The sequence below is a fragment of the Aegilops tauschii genome, chromosome 2 (assembly GCF_002575655.3).
Source record: "Aegilops tauschii subsp. strangulata cultivar AL8/78 chromosome 2, Aet v6.0, whole genome shotgun sequence".
NCBI lineage: Eukaryota > Viridiplantae > Streptophyta > Magnoliopsida > Poales > Poaceae > Aegilops > Aegilops tauschii.
This window is the reverse complement of record NC_053036.3, coordinates 192,020,934-192,042,096: the sequence shown is the minus strand read 5'-3', so window position 1 is coordinate 192,042,096 and position 21,163 is coordinate 192,020,934. Positions and strand designations below refer to the sequence as shown.

The following is a 21,163-nucleotide window of genomic DNA, read 5'->3' as shown; positions in this document are numbered from 1 at the left end:
TTAATGAGTGCTCCCAATCATAAAAGATGTCCAAGATAGTATATTTATATGTGAAACCTCTCTTTCTTTATTACTTCCTATTAATTGCAACGATGACCAAAGCTATGTTTGTCAACTCTCAACAATTTTTAATCATCATACTCTTTCTATGTGAAGTCATTACTCTCAATAAGATCAATATGATCTCTTTGTTTCTTTTTATTCTTTTCTCTTTTCTTTTATTCACTCAAGATCATGGCAAAATAATCAAGCCCTTGACTCAACACTAATCTTTATTATATAGCTCACGGACTCGATTACATAGAGGGATCATAAAGCAAAACTCAAAACTAGATCATACCAAAACTTTTATTCTACGAGATCAAAATACTACTAATAGGAGCGAACTAAGAAAAACGGTAAAGATAGGAGATGTGGTTGTGATACGATACCGGGGCACCTCCCCCAAGCTTGGCAGTTGCCAAGGGGAGTGCCCATACCCATGTGATTATATCTCCTTTGCTGGTGAAGGGATTGTTGATGATGTAGGCTTGTCGTCCATCTTCCAAGGCATAGGCTCACCATCATAGAAGGATGATCGAGTCTCCGGGATCCTTAAGTCTGCAGCCAAACTCATCCTTTTGAATCTATATTCATACTCACAGTTTTGGTTTTGCAGGTCATAGATTTGGGCTTGGAGGTGCTCGATTTTCTCGTGGAGCTTGAAGATGGCCTCCCCAATGTCCTTGGCATCCAGCTTGTGGTTGTTGGTGAACTCCGTGATCATTATGTGATTAGAATCAAGTCCACGCTCCACCATCTCTTGGCACTTGAAAACTTGTTGCTCCATTGCTTCAAGCCTTGTCTCCACGCTTCCGGTCCTCCGTGGTCCCTCGACATCGCGGATGTGCAGCAACCCATCATGCATCTCAATGGTTTGAGGGTGTTGCAGCACCTCCGCGAGGTAGGGGTTGATGACCTTCTCGAAGAACTTGTCCTTGGGGGCGCTTGGAGACGTCATGATGATCTAGATCTGTCAGAAAAACAACTCGAAACAAGAACAGAGGATAATTGCGTGATACGGGAGTCAAAACCTTCGGGAGATTATATAATGAATTTTTACCGACCAAAATACGTAACGTGCAAGAAAACGGAGTCCGGAGAGCACACGAGGTGCCCACGAGGTAGGGGGGCGCGCCCAGTAGGGTAGGGCGCGCCCTCCACCCTCGTGGACCCCTCGTGTCCTTCCCGGACTGCTTCTTATTTTTCTATTTTTCTAAATATTCCAAAACGGAGAAATATTGCCTTTAGAACTGTTTTGGAGTCGGTTTACTTACCGTACCACATCCCTATTCCTTTTCGGAGTCTGAAACGTTCCGGAAAGTGTCCCTTACGTATTCCTCCGGGGTTACAGTTTAACATTGGTTTCAACATTTATAGGATTACCTGAGATATAATGTTTGATTCTTTAACCGTTCACCACCTTCGGGTTTGTGCCTTCGAAGTTGTTGATTTTTATGGCACCGGAACGATAGACCTCCTCGATAACGTAAGGGCCTTCCCATTTAGAGAGAATTTTCCTGCAAAAAATCTTAAACGAGAGTTGTATAGCAATACATAGTCACCTACATTAAACTCACGCTTTTGTATCCTTTTGTCATGCCATCTTTTAACTTTTTCTTTAAACAACTTGGCATTTTCATAAGCTTGGGTTCTCCATTCATCAAGTGAGCTAATATCAAATAACCTCTTCTCACCGGCAAGTTTGAAATCATAATTGAGCTCTTTAATAGCCCAATATGCCTTATGTTCTAGTTCGAGAGGTAAGTGACATGCTTTTCCATAAACCATTTTATACGGAGACATACCCATAGGATTTTTATATGCAGTTCTATAGGCCCATAATGCATCATCAAGTTTCTTGGACCAATTCTTTCTAGATCTATTGACAATCTTTTGCAAAATTAATTTGAGCTCTCTATTACTCAATTCTACTTGACCACTAGACTGTGGGTGATAAGGAGATGCAATTCTATGATTAACATCATATTTAGCAAGAATTTTACGAAAAGCACCATGAATAAAGTGTGAACCACCATTAGTCATTAAATATCTAGGGACTCAAAACCTCGAAAAAATAACTTCTGTGAGCATTTTAATAGAAGTGTTATGATCAGCACTACTAGTTGGAATAGCTTCTACCCACTTAGTAACGTAATCAACAGCAACTAAAATATGTGTATATCCATTAGAGGCAGGAAAAGGTCCCATATAATCAAAGCCCCAAACATCAAATGGTTCAATAACAAGTGAATAGTTCATATGCATTTCTTGACGTCTACTAATATTACCAATTCTTTGACACTCATCACAAGACACGACAAACTTACGGGCATCCTTGAAGAGAGTAGGCCAATAAAAACCGGATTGCAATACCATATGTGCAGTTCTGTCTCCAGCGTGGTGTCCTCCATATGCCTCGGAGTGACACTTGCGTCGGATCTGTTCCTGTTCATGCTCAGGTACACAACGTCTAATAACACCATCTACTCCTTCTTTATAAAGATGTGGGTCATCCCAAAAGTAATGTCTCAAATCATAGAAGAACTTTTTCTTTTGCTGGTATGTGAAACTAGGTGGTATAAATTTAGCAACAGTATAATTAGCATAATCGGCATACCATGGAGCAGTACGAGAAGCATTTATGACATTTAATTGCTCATCGGGAAAGCTATCATCAATAGGTAGTGGGTCATCAAGAACATTTTCTAACCTAGACAAGTTGTCTGCAACGGGGTTCTCAGCTCCCTTTCTATCATCAATATGCAAATCAAATTCTTGTAGCAAGAGAACCCATCTAATAAGTCTAGGTTTAGCATCTTTCTTTTCCATAAGGTATTTAATAGCAGCATGATCCGTGTGAATAGTTACTTTAGAATCAACAATATAAGGTCTGAACTTATCACATGCAAATACAACTGCTAAGAATTCTTTTTCATTAGTAGCATAATTTCTTTGAGCATTGTCTAGAGTTTTACTAGCATATTGAACAACATTTAATTTCTTATCAACTCTTTGCCCTAGAACAGCACCTACAGCATAATCACTAGCATCACACATAATTTCAAAGGGTAAATTCCAATCAGGTGGCTGAATAATAGGTGCAGAGATCAATGCTTTCTTAAGTATTTCAAATGCTTCTACACAATCATCATAAAAAACAAATGGTATATCTTTTTGTAATAAATTAGTCAGAGGCCGAGAAATTTTTGAGAAGTCCTTGATGAACCTCCTATAAAAACCGGCATGACCAAGGAAACTTCTTATACCTTTGATGTCCTTGGGACATGGCATCTTTTCAATAGCATCAACCTTGGCTTTATCAACTTCAATACCTCTTTCAGAAACTTTATGCCCCAAGACAATACCTTCATTAACCATAAAGTGGCACTTCTCCCAATTCAAGACAAGGTTAGTTTCTTCACATCTCTGCAAAACTCGATCAAGGTTGCTCAAGCAATCATCAAAAGAGGATCCATAGACGGAGAAATCGTCCATGAAAACCTCACAAATCTTTTCACAAAAGTCAGAGAATATAGCCATCATGCATCTTTGAAAAGTAGCAGGTGCATTACATAAACCAAAAGGCATACGTCTATAAGCAAAAGTACCAAAAGGGAAAGTAAAAGTAGTCTTTGATTGATCATTGGCTGACACAGGTACTTGAGAGAAACCAGAATAACCATCTAGAAAGCAAAAATGTGTATGTTTGGATAATCTTTCTAGCATTTGATCGATAAAAGGTAAGGGGTAATGATCTTTTTTAGTATCCTTATTTAATTTGCGGAAATCAATTACCATCCTATAACCTGTAATAATTCTTTGCGGAATCAATTCATCTTTATCATTAGGAACGACGGTAATACCTCCCTTCTTAGGGACACAATGGACAGGACTTACCCACTGACTATCAGCAACGGGATAAATTATACCTGCCTCAAGGAGCTTTAGTATTTCTTTTCTTACCACTTTCTTCATCTTAGGATTCAGCCGTCGTTGATGATCACGAACTGGTTTGGCATCTTCCTCCAAATTTATTTTATGTTGACATAGAGTGGGGCTAATGCCCTTAAGATCATCAAGAGTATATCCAATAGCAGCATGGTGCTTCCTCAGAGTTTTCAATAATCTCTCTTCTTCATGCTCTGAAAGGTTAGCACTAATAATAACAGGATATATCTTTTTCTCATCAAGATAAGCATATTTAAGAGTATCAGGCAACGGTTTAAGCTCAAACACGGGATCACCCTTGGGTGGAGGAGGATCCCCTAGGATTTCAACAGGCAAATTGTGTTTCAGGATAGGTTCCTGTTTAAAGAATACTTCATCTATTTCCCTTCTTTCATTCATAAACATATCATTTTCATGGTCTAGCAAATATTGTTCTAAAGGATCACTAGGAGGTACGGCAATAGAAGCAAGACCAATAATTTCATCCTTACTAGGCAATTCTTCTTCACGGTGTTGTCTACTAAATTTAGTGAAATTAAACTCATGAGACATATCACCCAAGCCTATAGTAACAACATCCTTTTCACAGTCTATCCTAGCATTGACGGTGTTCAAGAAGGGTCTACCAAATATAATGGGACAAAAGCTATCTTGTGGGGAACCAAGAACAAGAAAATCAGCAGGATATTTTGTTTTCCCACACAAGACTTAAACATCTCTTACAATTCCCATTGGTGAAATAGTATCTCTATTAGCAAGTTTAATTGTGACATCAATATCTTCTATCTCAGCAGGTGCAATATCATGCATAATTTCTTTGTATAAGTTATAAGGTATTGCACTAACACTAGCACCCATATCACACAAGCCATGATAACAATGATCTCCTATTTTAACAGAAATAACAGGCATGCCTACCACAGGTCTATGTTTATCTTTAGCACAAGGTTTGGCAATTCTAGCAGTTTCACCGCAGAAATAAATAACATGCCCATCAATATTATCAGCCAAGAGATCTTTAACAATAGCAATATTAGGTTCAACTTTAACTTGCTCAGGAGGTGTATAAGTTCTAATATTGCTTTTACGAACCACAGTTGAAGCTTTAGCATGATCCTTTATTCTAACAGGGAAAGGTGGTTTCTCAACATAAGAAGTAGGAACAATAGGATCATTATAAGTGATAGTCTTTTCTTCAACTTTAATAGGTGCAGCTACTTTTACTTCTATGGGAGGATGATATTAAACCACTTCTCCTTAGGGAGATCAACATAAGTAGCAAAAGATTCATAGAAAGAGGCTACTATCTCAGAGTCAAGTCCATATTTAGTGCTAAACTTACGGAAAACATCGGTATCCATAAAAGATTTAACACAATCAAACTTAGGTGTCATACCTGACTCCTTACCTTCGTCGAGATCCCAATCTTCAGAGTTGCGTTTAATTCTATCCAATAAACCCCATTTGAATTCAATAGTCTTCATCATAAAAGAGCCAGCACAAGAAGTATCGAGCATGGTGCGATTATTTTCAGAAAGCCGAGCATAAAAACTTTGAATAATTATTTCTCTTGGGAGCTCATGATTGGGGCATGAATATAACATTGATTTAAGCCTCCCCCAAGCTTGAGCGATGCTTTCTCCTTCGCGAGGCCTAAAATTATATATATAATTGCGATCACGATGAACAAGATGCATAGGATAAAATTTCTGATGAAATTCCAATTTCAATCGTTTGTAGTTCCATGATCCCGTATCATCACATAGCCTATACCATGTCGATGCATCTCCCTTCAAAGATAAAGGGAAGACGTTCTTCTTAATAACATCACCGGGTATACCTGTAATCTTAAATAATCCACAAACTTCATCCACATATATTAGGTGCTCATCAGGATGCTTTGTTCCATCTCCTGCAAAAGGATTAGCTAGCAGTTTTTCTAACATACCCGAAGGAATCTCAAAGTGGACATCTTCATTTTCAGTAGGTTCAGTAGGTTGAGGAGCAACTCTTTGCTCTACTGGTCGGGGTGAAGATACCCCGAACAAGCCCCTCAGAGGATTACTTTCCATAGTAACAAGTGACAGTAAATTTCAGCACACTATATAAATTTTTCCTTACCAAATTCCACCTACCAAAGGCGCTTCACTCCCCGGCAACGTCGCCAGAAAAGAGTCTTGATGACCCACAAGTATAGGGGATCTATCGTAGTCCTTTCGATAAGTAAGAGTGTCGAACCCAACAAGGAGCAGAAGGAAATGATAAGCGGTTTTCAGCAAGGTATTCTCTGCAAGCACTGAAATAATACGTAACAGATAGTTTTGTGATAGGATAATTTGTAACGAGCAACAAGTAACAAAAGTAAATAAAGTGCAGCAAGGTGGCCCAATCCTTTTTGTAGCAAAGGACAAGCCTGGACAAACTCTTATGTAGAGAAAAGTCCTCCCGAGGACACATGGGAATTATCGTCAAGCTAGTTTTCATCACGTTCATATGATTCACGTTCGGTACTTTGATAATTTGATATGTGGGTGGACCGGTGCTTGGGTGATGTTCTTACTTGAACAAGCATCCCACTTATGATTAACCTCTATTGCAAGCATCCGCAACTACAACAAAAGTATTAAGGTAAACCTAACCATAGCATGAAACATATGGATCCAAATCAGCCCCTTACGAAGCAACGCATAAACTAGGGTTTAAGCTTCTGTCACTCTAGCAACCCATCATCTACTTATTACTTCCCAATGCCTTCCCCTAGGCCCAAATAATGGTGAAGTGTTATGTAGTCGACGTTCACATAACACCACTAGAGGATAGACAACATACATCTCATCAAAATATCGAACGAATACCGAATTCACATGACTACTAATAGCAAAACTTCTCCCATGTCCTCAGGAACAAACGTAACTACTCACAAAGCAGATTCATGTTCATAATCAGAGGGGTATTAATATGCATAAAGGATCTGAACATATGATCTTCCACCAAATAAACCAACTAGTATCAACTACAATGAGTAATCAACACTACTAGCAACCTACAGGTACCAATCCCAGACTTGGAGACAAGAATTGGATACAAGAGATGAACTAGGGTTTGAGAGGAGATGGTGCTGGTGAAGATGTTGATGGAGATTGCCCTCTCCCGATGAGAGGAGCGTTGGTGATGACGATGGCGATGATTTCCCCCTCCCGGAGGAAAGTTTCCCCAGCAGAACAAGTCTGTCGGAACCCTAGATTGGTTCCGCCAAGGTTCCGCCTCGTGGCGGCGGAGTCTCGTCCCTAAAGGTTGCTTATGATTTTTCTTCGAACGAAAGACTTCATATAGCAGAAGATGGCCACCGGAGGGCCAACAAGGGGCCCACGAGGCAGGGGGCGCGCCCTGGGGGGTAGGGCGCGCCCCCCACCCTCGTGGCCAGGTGCCCCCCTGACGTACTTCTTCCGCTCAATATTTTTTATTATTTCCAAAAATAACTTTCGTGGAGTTTCAGGACTTTTGGAGTTGTGCAGAATAGGTCTCTAATATTTGCTTCTTTTCCAGCCCAGAATTCCAGCTGCCGGCATTCTCCCTCCTTATGTAAACCTTGTAAAATAAGAGAGAATAGGCATAAGTATTGTGACATAATGTGTAATAACAGCCCATAATGCAATAAATATCGATATAAAAGCATGATGCAAAATGGACGTATAAAAAAGGTCACTACAGATGGCAGGAAACTATCGTTCAGGAGGGTGTAGAAGAGGTTGATGAAAACTATGACGACCCAACTTTTCTCCAGGTAATTTCAGTGTTTCACCTCAACTGAATTTAACTGAAGATAAGTGCATGCATATAACTGTATTAAACTGAAGTTAACTGAATATATGTTGTATTAAACTTAAGTTAACTAAACTTAACTGAATTTAACTGAACTTCACTAAACTTAGCTGAACTTAACTAAACTTAATTGAATTTAACTGAACTTAACTGAATTTAACTAAGTTTTATGCTTTACAGGACATCTTCCCTAACCAGCCAGATCCTAGGTTGGACCCAAGTGAGTCACCAACCAGTATGGTGTTCGACATGGCTCGAAGAGAGATTGCAAGAAGAGGTACTGAAAGGGTTCATGTGCCACTGCCTGAGCTTTCTTCATTTGTTGCTGCTACTGGTGCTGCAATACCTTAGCCAAGAGTGACTACATAAATGCACATAGGGAGGCAAACAAGGGCAAGCACACAAGCTAACAAAGGAGAAGGATCTCAAGCTGCTGGTAGGGCAAGAGGAAGGAAAAGACCAAGAAATGCAGATGCAGGGAGAGGAAGAGGAGCAAATGCAACTGCAGCTGGAGGAAGAGGAGAAAGTGCAACTGCAGGTAGAGGCAGAGGAGCAAATGCAACTGCAGGGAGAGGAAGAGGAGGAAATGCAACTTCAAGGAGAGGAAGAGGAGCAAATGTAGATTCAGATAGAGGAAGAGGTGCAAATGTAGATTCAGGTAGAGGAAGAGGTGCAAATGCAGATTCAGGTAGAGGAAGAGGAGCAAATGCAGGGAGAGGTCTTGCATGGCTGTTGTTTGGATATGACAACAATGGCCTAATTCCAGATCTCAATGGTCCTCCTGAAGATGTTGTGGCACCTGATCCCTGATTTGATAGAACTGTTCACTGCCATTTTTTTTATTTAGGCCTACAGTGATTTAACTTGTGAACTGGCCAATTTTGGGATGCCAAACAGTGGCATACATTGCCTGTTTTTGGATGGCAAACAATGGCTTATACTGCCATTTTTTTATGGCAAACAATGTCATATAATACCTATTTTCTGATGTCAAACAATGGCATTCAACACCCTTTTAATGAATTATGTGTGATAATGACTAGTTGATGTTCTAGTTAATTGAATTTTATGCTGCATTTTTGAAGATGACCCAGCTGTTATAATATTTTTACTAGTTGATGTTCTAGTTAACTGAATTTTACGCTTTATTTCTGAAGATGACCAAGTTGTTATAATATTTTTACTAGTTGATGTTCTGGTTAACTGAATTTTATGCTTTATTTCTGAAAGTGACCAAGTTGTTAAAAATATTTTTACTAGTTGATGTTCTGGTTAACTGAATTTTATGTTGCATTTCTGAAGATGACACAATTGCTAAAATATTTTCAAAAAAATTGATGTCATGGGGATCAAACCCAGGACCCTTTTGTTTGATCTGCTGAGTTCCATGCCAGTGGGATAGTAGTAGTGATTTGTTAGATACCCACTGCTAAAGTTTATTATAGTTAGATAGACTGCCCCTGTTAACGCGGTCAAGAGTGGTGTCGTTCTCTCTTCCATTTGTACTAAAAACCACCACACACCACCCCCACTTTCCACTACCCACTTCCGATTCATGTCACCTTGGTCTCTACGCTCCCCACCTCCCACTCCACCACAAGAAAACCCTTGCCGGCCATCTCGACGCTGCCACCGACGCCGTGGACAACCACCCTGAGGATGGTCGACGATCTGGCAGGCGACGACCAGGTCGCACACGCGGAGCTCCAATAGATAGGCTGGTGGTTCCCTAGCATCGACATGCTTTGGAACCACGTGCGCGGCCTCATCAAGGTGATGACCAACGACGAGAAGAACCGCGCTCTCCTAGACGGCCCAGGTACCCCTCCGGCAAACATCCTTCGTTTCGCAATGGCGGAGACATGCTCCGACGATCCGAGGCAGCATGCTCGTTGGTGGATGTACAGGTCCGCCACCACACCGCAGCCGCAGCCGGATCCGTCGCGCTTGTGGTTGAGGATGTAGCGCGTCCACGATGTGGTTCTCGCCGTGCCTGCGCCGGAGCTCCTCGTGCACGATGATGTGTCCGACGCATCTTTATCGTCCAACTCGGAGTACTGCAAGGTCGACTCTGATAACGACTCTAGCTACAAGGCGGATTCTGATTCGTCTGGCGAACAAGAGGTGGAGATGGTTGTCTTATCGGACGACGAGCAGGAGGAGATCCAGATGGTGGTGCCCGTCCTCGACGCCAAGGAGGGCGACAAAGAACTCCCGATTGACATGGAGGTGCTGCCAGATGTGCCTAACATCGTCAAGCAGGAGGTGGTGGCGGAGGAAGCACAGGAGGCGGAGAAGACTAGGAAGAATCCATTTGCAGGGGAGGTGCACCGCTCAGAGCGTCTGAAGCACCTGAAGATGCAGGAGAGGAAGATGAAGCCTGAAGATGCAGTAGTTATGTATGCTGACTAGCAAGAAAAATCAACATATAAGTTAGTAATATTTTGGGCTTAGTCAAGTTAGGTGTGCTTTTATATAAGTAAAGCACATAAGTTAACTGTAATGTGGAATGTTATGGTTGCACTGCTGCTAAGATGGTCTGAACTAATGCTGCGATGGTTAAGCACTTATGTTGTTATCATGTTGCTATATTGTTATGCTGCTTTGCAATGTTCCTATATTGTCATGCTGCTTTCAGTTGCTGGTGCTGGCGCTGCTGTTACAATGGTCTGTTAAGTAGGTGATTCAGTTAACTTTAACACTGCCAAAAATCCAGTTAACTAGATTAATCCAGCTACCTTTTTTACACTGCCAAAAATTCAGTTAAATTCAGTACACTAGCTTCATTCAGTTAACTGTCACCACTGAAAGAAGTTTAGTTAACTAGATAAATTCAGTTAACTTTAACACTGTGTTTCAATCCAGTTAAATTCAGTAAACTGGTTTCATTCAGTTAACTGACAGCACTGATTTTCAGTTAACTAGATAAATTCAGTTAACTTGCTTCATTTAACTAGATAAATTTAGTTAACAAGCCAAATTCAATTTACTGTAAGCACTGATTTTCTTCACCGAACTATATACAAATAAGTGAGACAGATTCAGTAAAACTTGCTTCATTAACCTAATTACAAAAGAGAGACAAATTCAGTTTACTGGAAATGCAGTTTACTGGCTTTATTTAACTGAATCTTCAGTAAACTGTAAATGCATCTTCAGTTTACTGCAAATGCAGTTAACTGAATCTCCCATTTACCGCAAATTCAGTTAGCACTGTAAAAAAATCAGTTATCTGGCAACATTCAGAAAACTGTTAACACTGGAACAACATAACTTGGGGCAGCCATACAAATTTAGTTAACTAGAAGCAGTCATACAAATTCAGTGCATCAGATAATTCTGTCATACAAATTAACCAAGTTCAATAAAGAAGTACAACTAATTAATAGCTCCAACTTAAGGCAGCATTACAACAACAATGAATTACTCAAATTCATCTAAGATCTTCTTCACCCTCTTTATCTTGCTCTTGGTCTCCTCCTTATGCCTGAATAAATCACCAATCATGTACTCTAGTTTCTTCTTCTCCTCCTTCAACTCATCCCTCCGTGACACCACTTTGTCCATCTCTTCCTTCAATTTGTCCCTCTCTTGCATCATCTAATCCTTCTCTTTCTCTGCCTTAGCCCTCACCACCTGATGAATGCTAGTGGCAGACTTTTCAGACATATTCTTCTTCTCAAGCTCTTGCTTTAGGTCAGAAAGAGCAAGTTGTGCATTGCCCAAATTCAGTAATTGCCTGCTCCTTGTCACCTACCATCTTAGCAAAATCTAGTTTAAAAAATCTAACTTCATTTTCCATCTTTTTCTTCTCTCCCAAAACCTTTTTGATTTCTTCAGCATTAACCACATTCTGCCTGCTAAGCTTGGTCTCATCTTCATACATACCCCAAACCCTAGCTAGACTCATCTTCAGAGTGGCAGTCCATTCAGGGTCAACCCACTCCACATAGCTGCATTTAGATCCTTCCTAACAATTAAGAAAACAAAATACAAATTTCAGCTAAGTGCTTACAAATCATGTCATGGAATACAATTCAGTTATGTATTTACAGTGAGGTTGGAGCATTAGTGAACTACACTAAGAATATCACTTAGCCCTTTTCTAACTATTGATAATCTAGGTAGAGTACTATGGCACAAAACAACAATATCAATTATTCAGATAAGAACAGATGGCACTATCATTCAAAGTACATTCACAGTGTATACAGACCACATATGAACTGAAATGCCAGAAATCTGAACTTGTAGTTAACTGATGATATCAACTGAATTTATAGTTAACTGAAGATCTGGAAATCTGAATCTGCTTACCTTTTGTGCACAACCAAGAAATCTCCTTTCACTGTCAACTGAATCAAATGCAACAAACTTATTGCAGACAGCTTGGTGTTCACATCTAGCAGCAAGATCTACAGCGGGGCCCCTCCACTCAGAGCAGAAAATGGTGGCAGGAGGCTAAAAATGATTCTGGTCAGCAAAAATCCCCATTTTGCCTAACCCTAAATCCCAAATGTTGGCACGAGGATAAAACAAGCCGTCACCTAACTGGTGGCGGAGTCGTCGTCAGACGACGAGCTCGATCCCTCACTCCAGGAAACCATGGCGGCGAGCTTGACGACGGCGACGAGCAGGACGTCAGCGGCGACGAGCAAGGATGGGACCAGAGAGCGGTGAGAGTAGAGAGAGGTGAATGATTGAGCTATGTGATGGGGCCACCGAATTCCAAAAGAATATACACTGGAATATTCCGACAGAGACGAGGTACTGCCGGTAGATACAGGAAAATGGTAGGGGTCTAAGTGCAAAATGTGCCGCGCTGACCAGCTCGTCCACTTGGCGTCCACTTGGCTGCACGTGATTGGCCCAGGACTAAACTTGCTCATCTGCTGCAAGTTCAGGGACCACCCAATCCACTTTTGCAAGTACAGAGACTTAGGGTGCTATTACCTCATACCATAACAAGGTTTGTCCGGCTTCGATGAGGGAGGGGCGATGACGGCGGCCTCCTTTCGGCTTGCTCAAGTGCTTGTAGATCAAATGTTTCTCGAAAAAAGAATAAAGAAGGATTGAAGTGTAAAAAAAAAAGAAAAAGAAAAAAACGCTGACTGCATTATCGCGTTCTCGTTTTCCATAGCAACCCGTTACCCAACCATAGCCTGCGGGCTGGTTGCGCAATGGCGGCGGGTCCCTTCGCGCTCCGCCTAGGGCCGCGCCTCGCGGCGCCGACGGTGGCGAGTGCGACGAGGGGAGGAGGACGAGGAAGTGGTCGCCCTACGGCGAGCCGAGCGCTGTAAGCGGACAATCTGTTTTCTCCAGCCTCTCTTTGTTGTTCTCGTGGCCTGCGTCCGGGCTTCCGGAAATGGGGGTAGTGAGCGGCTAGTCCGCTCGAGCTGCAAGCTGCGGTGTATTTCACGAGCCCGAGTGCACGGCTAGAGCTGCAGCCTGCCGGTGTCGCGGTTAGATCGGATTTGATGATTGGGGATTGGATTGTGCGTCCCTTCTACGTCGTGCGCTTCCTAAGTTGTCACTTGCAGTGGTCTGGTCTAGTAGGAATTCTACTACGAGTATTAAAGGAGCACCCTGATTTGTTATGCATTATTAGGTGATGCAGTTCGGCGTACAAAAAGTGGTTTTATGTGAGGTGGTCGAACATGGTTTACTGACCCTGGACAGCGTATTGTTGAAGAAGCCTTGTTCTGGATGTCGAGAGTTGAGTTAGGACTTAGATTACATGTTCTGTAAGACTAACTTCTGATCCTCTACATGTTACTTTGTTATTAGGATGCGGTAGTCCTGTTTAGGATATGGAGCAGCAATATCTGGTGTTAGGTGTAATTTCACTGGGTACATACTTATTGTTACATATGGTGGTACTTGGTACACTTTTTGTTTTTGTTTTGTAAATGAACAATTTGACAAGTCCTGTATCCTGATGTTTACTTGGTTGTCAGGATTCTGCTAGAGAACTCGATTCATCTACATCTAAGTTTAATTTTTTTACATATTGTTGTTCAGCACATGCGCCGCGATGTGCTGGTTCCATACTTCAAAGGTCCTCTTTCTTTACGATGATGAATGTTGGGGCTGGTGATGATGGCATGTCAGTCATCCCACCTCCATTCCATCAGAAGTAATTTGCTGACATATGTCCTCATTTCTCCACATATATACTTAGCATCTTGCCTTTGGGGTTTTGAAATATGGAATATGATTCTTTTTACATGTCTTTCTCATTGCTTGTTTTATGTTCTGTATGAAATTCTAACTGTCCAAGTAAATTTCTGTGACCATTGGATTTATATGGGCATTGATATGCTGGTGGATTTACATATATTGCTATTTGAGAAAGCCTGTTAAAATTTACTGTTCACCTTCTCTTATCAATTTAAGCTTTGAATGAACTGATCGGTAAATAAAACTCACTGTGATACCAATGCTTCAAGTTTTAGCTAACAATGATATAAAGAAAAGAACAGCTGTGCTGACCTCTAGTCCACGAATTAGGCCTAGTGAAGCCTAGATACAAGGGTTCAGGGTGGGAGGGGGGCGGAGCAGTGTGTGAATTGAGTGGTGCATGAAATCCAATTTATGTTAGAGCAGGCTTTGTCCTTAGAGAGGTTAAATGAGCATGAAGATTTACTGTTCTGATACTGTCAGGAGAATACAATTAGACTACTCATGTTTATCTGCTATTCAATGCATAAATAGATTCAAGTAGAAGAACACTTCACATAGGGAAGGCATGGGTGGTGATGGACTTTTGGACTTAGTTTTTCGCTGTTAGCCTCCTTCAGTGTCAGCGTAACTCTGTTTTTACTTTTGCACCAGGATGCTATTTTGTTCTTTTCGTTCCATTATCAGCTGATAGTGGAACCTGGTCCTTTCCTAGGATTGTATGGAAAATGAATGAGTGATGGAGGGTGTTTTTCTGTGTTTTGACATTTGGTTTCTTCTGCTGCCACAGTGTCACATGTCAAATTCTCGTTGTGTGTCTTTCAATTAATGATAAGATGAGTGTGTGTGGTCCTATTCTGCCAAACTGTATCACATCGGTCAGTTTCCCTATTCATCCTAAATATCAAGGTATGTTCAACTTTGAAGAACAGAGCAAGTTTGGATGAACATGAAGATCAATGTCTCTGATGCAATGTAGGAGAATACAATGAGACCACACACACTTGTCTTTCATTCATTGCATAAATGGAAATGAATGAATGATTAGTTGACGTGTGGTAATGAAAGCACAATGGAATACAAAGTAATCTAAAAAACGGCTCAAGAGGGGAAAACAAAGCACATTGTTGGTGTGCATTTTCTGTTGCTGCTCATAGTGGTCTTTGTAGAATAGTTGTCTATTCGCTTAATGATAAGCCGAGTTTTTAGTCTTGTTCTATCCACCTACATGGTGTCAGAGCAAATGATTTTCCATTCACCTAAACTAGCCAGCTCCGTTCAAAGAGCAGAGTGAGCTCATATGAAGATGAAGACCGGATGCTCTGATACCATGTAGAAGAATACAAAAGGACTATATCTTGTCATATAAATAAGTAGATTTGGTAGAAGAACACTTGATCTACAATAACAAAAGTAGCACAATGGCAAAGCAAACTAATCTAACTATTGCTCGAGAAGGGGGGTGGGGAGAGGATTCTTCTACTGTTGGGCTTGAGTGAATCATAGCATGTATGTATCTAAGAGGAAAAGCATTGACACCAGTTCGAGAAATGAAAGAAGCAGATATAAAGCATTCATTTGAGTGACTTTCCCTTGATGTAGGACATTGTGTAGGGAGGAACCTCGTCACATAGAAGCTAGCTCCAAAAATATTTTAGTTGTATGACTATTAATCCATTTGAGGACATATCTAGAGGATAACAACAAAAGTAAACAATATTTGTTCATTTCCCCATGCTACTATTCCTATAGGTCCTTCTATGATGTTCTAGTAATATTTTGGGTCATGTGCACCAATGTGGAAACATCCTGGAAGAAGAAATTGTCGGTAGAGCACATACCAGTGGTTTGCCAGACTTGAGGTACACTCGCTCGATTTCAGGATCAAACTCCATGTCGTTGTGTCGCCTAACAAAGATGTCTGTCAGGTCGTGGGAGTTGGCTCCATATAACACAAAATTCAGCATGTGCATCAAGGGGAAAAGGGGAGAAACAAGAACATAGCTCCCTATAACAGTATAGAAGGTAGGTGTAGGTGGCCCAATAGTTCAATGTTGTTTCTCCCCTTTTCTCCTCGATGACCATGCTGATTTTGTGTTATAAGGAGCCAACTTCTGTGACCTCGCATGCGTTATTGTCAGGCGAGACAATGTCGTGGAGTTTGATCCTAAAATCAAGCGTGTATCGCACGTCCGTCAAAGGTCAAACTACCGGTATGTGCTATAACACCAATTTCTTTCAGGATATTTCCACATTGATGCAAATCTATGTCACATGACTCAAAATGTTGCCAGAACATCACAAGGGGAATTATAGGAGTAGTAGCATGGGAAAAATAAACGAACACCGTTGTTTTTGCTGTTATCTTCTAAATATTCCCTCGTATAGATTAAGTTCTTTGCCATACAACTAAGATATTGTTGTTGAAGAGCTGACTTCTATGTGGCCACGTTCCTCTCTAAGCAATGTCATACGTCAAGGGAAAACCACTCAAGTTAGTACCTTATGTACGCTGCTTTCATTTCTCGAACTGTACCAGATTGTCAATGCTCTATTATTGATAAACACATGTCAAGTCCATGAGTTGTGTCTCCCTCTATTTAATGGCAAGATGAGTGTGATTGATATTATTCTGTTTGTCAAAATGGTATCAGAGTGGACCATCTTTCTGCTCAGCCGAACTAGCAAGCTGTGTTCACCTGATGGTGATACAAAAAGTTCAGATGAACACTAGAATAAACTTCCTTTTTTGATGTATGAGAGAATATAATAAGACAACATACACTTAACATATCATTCATTGAATAAATAGAGAAGTGAAGTGATCATCACTTGAAGTAGAAGTCTACAACAAATGAAGAATCACTATGACAAAACATAGTAAGCTAAAGAGTATATCTAGAGAAAACAGGATGATTTATTCAACAAATGTCAAGATCAGTGTGTCTGGTCTCATCCGATTCGCCAATATGGTATAAAGAGAGCAATTTTCTCACTTGAACTAGCAAGTATGTTCAACTATAGGGGAATAGAGCTAGTCCGGAGGGACATGAACATCGACCACTCTGATACCATATAGAAATAATACAGCGACCATACATTCATTCTTATCTTAACACTCATTGAATAACTAGAGATGAATTTAAGAGCACTTGATGTGTATATACAGAAAAGGCACAACTGCAGAACAGTCAAAGCTAAAATAAGAGCTCTAGAGGGAGTTTCCCAGGGAAGGTTTTCTGCAGGTCATTTTGTATTAGAATACAACTTGTTTGCATTGTTTGGATTTACGTGGGCCCTCCAGTTTGCAGTAACTGCTACCAAGATTATGATATGTGTTCTGAGATGCTCTTCACTAGTTACCAAATTAAATTGCATTTATTTTGGTCATAGGGTGTCAAAGAAGCCAAACAAGGACCACCGTTTGTGGATTAGGAAGGATTCGGCTGGGTCAGGGAAGAAGGCTCTTTGTCTTGTTAATACTGTAAGATATAACGCCACTCGATCATGATGTTTTCACCTTTCCATGCTGAAATGTGTGAAATCAGTTCGACAAAGCGATCTCTTTGGCATTTTATTTTATTTTAGTTTTGCTCTTATGTGTAAGCATCTTTTTTGTAGCAATGGTATTATTGGGCTTAAAAACTGATCTGTGCTCAAATCAGTTTATGGAACCATCTCTCTTAGGTTTCAAAACTACCGAATGAAAAAGAAGCTGTTTATGGTGCATTGGATAGGTGGACTGCTTTTGAGTCTGAATTTCCAATTATAGCAGCGGCTAAAGCTTTGGAGATGTTGAAAAAGCGAAGAAAATGGCTACAGATTATCCAGGTAACTTATTATGAACTAAATTAGTTAGTTGGTAGTCTGTCTAGAATAGATCACAGTAATTCGCAAAAAATAAATAATTTCAGCAAGCTCATTTTCTCACATACCTCTCAACTTTTAATGGTTTCACAGGTAACCAAGTGGCTGATGAGTAAAGGTCAGGTGCTGACATGGACAACGTACGATACACTGCTGTTGGCTCTTTCTATGGATGGAAGAGTAGATGAGGCTGAGTCAATTTGGAATACTATCTTAGAAACTTATACACGCTCAGTGCCCAAGAAGTTGTTCTCTCGGATGATCCAGATTTACAACACGCGCCATCTTCCAGACAAAGTTTTGGAGGTTATATTTGAGTTTTAACACATTTGCTCTAGTGTTTCATTTTGAGAATCATGTGCTGTAGTCTTCAAGGCTAAATGTGTGGTTCATCCCAAACTACTTGAGTTTGTTATATCCAGGCTCCCTCTTTTTTAGTTTATTATTCGGCTCATCTAAAAATGTAACCAAGGAGGGTTCTAATTAAGTGTTGGACCTCGGATTAAAGCAACATTGAGAATCGAAATTAGGCATAAATTAAATGCTCCAAAGGCGAGTGAGCCAATAAACAAGGGGCGATAGTTATTGCAGGCCTTACAAACTGAAAAATTGCAGATTTTTAGATGATCCTAATAAACTGGAAAGGAGATATGTTTTTTTTTTTTGCGAAAGGGAAAGGAGGTACTCCTATGTTGAGTGTTAGGTTAATAATTAATGATATCAATTGCGGGACAGTCTATTGTGCTTTAATGATCAATGGCATTTAAGTGGTGTCTAGTTTTTTTTTTTTTTGAACTGTAAGTGGTGTCTAGCTGGTTGGTCAAGGTTGAGGCTTCAGTCTAATTCTTCCTCGCCAATTTCAGATATATGCTGACATGGAGGAATTGGGCGTGCGTCCAGACGAGGATACAACAAGAAGAGTCGGACGAGCATTTGCGTCTTCAGGCCAGGAAGATAAGCAGAAGCCTGTCCTTGAAAAATACTTGAAGAAGTGGAAGTACATCCATTTCAACGGCGAGCGCGTTCGGGTGCGGAGGGCAGGACCTTTGGCCTAGCAAACGTCCTCTGGATAGCTTGGGGCGAACAATGCGAGTGTCGCCTTGTCTGGACATATGTGATTGCTATTGTTCTTCCGAGGTCCTATGCGAGCATGTCAGATGGAACGAGGTGTCGAAATTGTAATGCTCTCGCTCTCTAGACAAATGGACAATATCATAGTACAGGGTTGAGAACTGCCATTGCTAATGATGTTGGTACCCAAACATGTGTAAGTTGTGATGTTTCAGACAGGTTGCTGTCGTCTTCGGCACCATGTGCAGGAACAAAGTTTCGACGAACCAAGTCTGTTAATTAAACGCTACGGCGTGTGACATGACAATGACAGTACGGTCCTGCTCCTGATGAAGGGTGCAGTTAGCCACGCAGATCAGATCTTGTGTTCCAAACTTCCAATGCTGGCATGCTTTGCGCCAGCGATTCCACTATTGTTAGCGGCTGCGTCTGTGGCGAGACGAGACGAGTAGGGAAGGTCTGTAATAAGGACGTCGAGTCGTGCTGCTTCGGTGCTGGGCTGCAGTCTCCCACAAATGGCCGCGAATTTGCACGCTAGTCTTCTTTTCCACGCGCAACTCCAACCAAAATTTGGGGCGCTGGTTTGTTTGGCTCGGTTGGTTATCTGTCGTCCCGTTGCGTTGTGCACCTGGAAAGTGACAATGCGGATGGATCACCGGAGGCGACAAACCCGAAGCCTCCGGAACTAGCACCGGTGGATGCGAGCCACCCGCCGTGCGCGGCGCTGGTTCGCTGCCTCATCAGCCTCGCGCTCTCCTCGCCTACCCTTAACTGAAACCAATGCCACAGGTTTGCCGCGTAACAAGGAGCACAAAATGTAGGCAAGTCTAAAACTTCTGTATCCTGCTAGTAGAACTAGGAGGTTCTACACAAGACCGGAGCTAAACATTTTCAACGTGTTCTTTTCTCCTTCGTTTTGACTATGTTGAGATGACGTTGTGTTTGATAAGAAAAAGGAGGTTCAGTTTTATGTGCAGGTGTTGCTTTTTTTTTAATAAGGGAATATATTAATATCGCGAAGATCAGCGGCGGTGCCAGCACCAAAAAGCTGTGGGTTCAAATGCACTAAACTCTCTAAAATGTCCTAATTTTTTGCACAAATATTAATAGAAATAGGCTTGCAATCCAAAAGGCTGTGGGGTCAACTGACCCCATAGCTTACACATGGAATCGCCACCTGCGAAGATACCAATTACACCCAGCCTCTACAACAACGCAATGTCATAAAGATATTACGGATGCACACATCCGTAAAATCCTATATAATTGACAAATATCGTTTTATGTGCAGGTGTTGCTTTCGTGTATCACAGTACAAGTTGGCCACGCTCTTGGCTATATCCTATATAATAATAACGTATACTAAAGGGACACTGCTGTTCTGATGCCGAGCTCACCTCATGTGAGCTTGGGTGAACAATAAAATCGAAAATATTCAAAAAAATTCAAAAAAATCTATTTTGTGTGTGTGTAACATTGACAAATATTTTGATAGCTTCCAAAATTTCATCACGATGACATTGGTGAAAATGTGGCAATAAAATGTTGCTGCAAAATGTTCTTTTGAAATGCATTATGGAGCATCTATTTTTTTGCAATGTCTTCCATGAACGTCATTTCATGATGAAATTTTGCAAGCTGTCACACTATTTGTCAATGTTTCACACAAAAAAAATCAAAATCTTTTGATATTCTTTTTACTGTTTACCCGAGCTCACATGAGCTTGGAATTAGAACAACACTTTTGGTATTAAAGTGGCTTACCACATAATTTATATCTCAGTTTGGATGGTTCTTACCCCCGTTCAGGTCTATTGGTCCCATCGTATTTTGTGTCAAATTTTGACCATAAATTTGGCTAAGATATAAGCTTTATTTCATAAAAATTATATTGTTAGATTCATATTCATAAGAGGTTTCTAATGATACTATTTTTATGGTATATAATTATTTTCTGGTCGTACAAGAGGACTAATAAATTCGAATGAAGGCAGTACTCGCCAGTGATGCTATAATAAATCCGAACGAAGGTGGTACTCGCCAGTGATGCTACGTGCAAAATTGTCATTCTTTTTACCAGGGTTTTTTTCTACGCCTTTTGATGACTTGTAATAAACAATGTAATAATCATTGTTGTATGTGCCATGGACGAAGGTCATGGGTAAATGTACATATAGCTTCAAGTTTGGTTTTGGTAAGTAAGAGCAACTCTAATAGATCCCCTATAATTTAT

At 40.8% G+C, this 21,163-nt stretch overlaps 1 protein-coding gene across 1 annotated transcript; it reads left to right on the top strand.

The window, feature by feature from the left end:
- Positions 1–12,877: 12,877 nt before the first annotated feature.
- LOC109738377 (pentatricopeptide repeat-containing protein At4g18975, chloroplastic) lies at positions 12,878–19,200 on the top strand. The gene is made up of 5 exons (XM_020297475.4): positions 12,878–13,108; positions 17,386–17,476; positions 17,680–17,823; positions 17,953–18,165; positions 18,723–19,200. Exons 1-5 carry the CDS (start codon positions 12,993–12,995, stop codon positions 18,912–18,914), a joined length of 756 nt encoding a protein of 251 aa, XP_020153064.1. The 5' UTR covers positions 12,878–12,992; the 3' UTR covers positions 18,915–19,200.
- Positions 19,201–21,163: the final 1,963 nt, after the last annotated feature.

Coding starts and splice junctions, on each gene's coding strand:
- LOC109738377 (XM_020297475.4), top strand. CDS start 12,993: ATGGCGGCGGGTCCCTTCGCGCTCCGCCTAGGGCCGCGCCTCGCGGCG. Junction 13,109..17,385: donor CCTACGGCGAGCCGAGCGCT/GTAAGCGGACAA, acceptor TTTTGGTCATAG/GGTGTCAAAGAAGCCAAACA. Junction 18,166..18,722: donor TTCCAGACAAAGTTTTGGAG/GTTATATTTGAG, acceptor CGCCAATTTCAG/ATATATGCTGACATGGAGGA.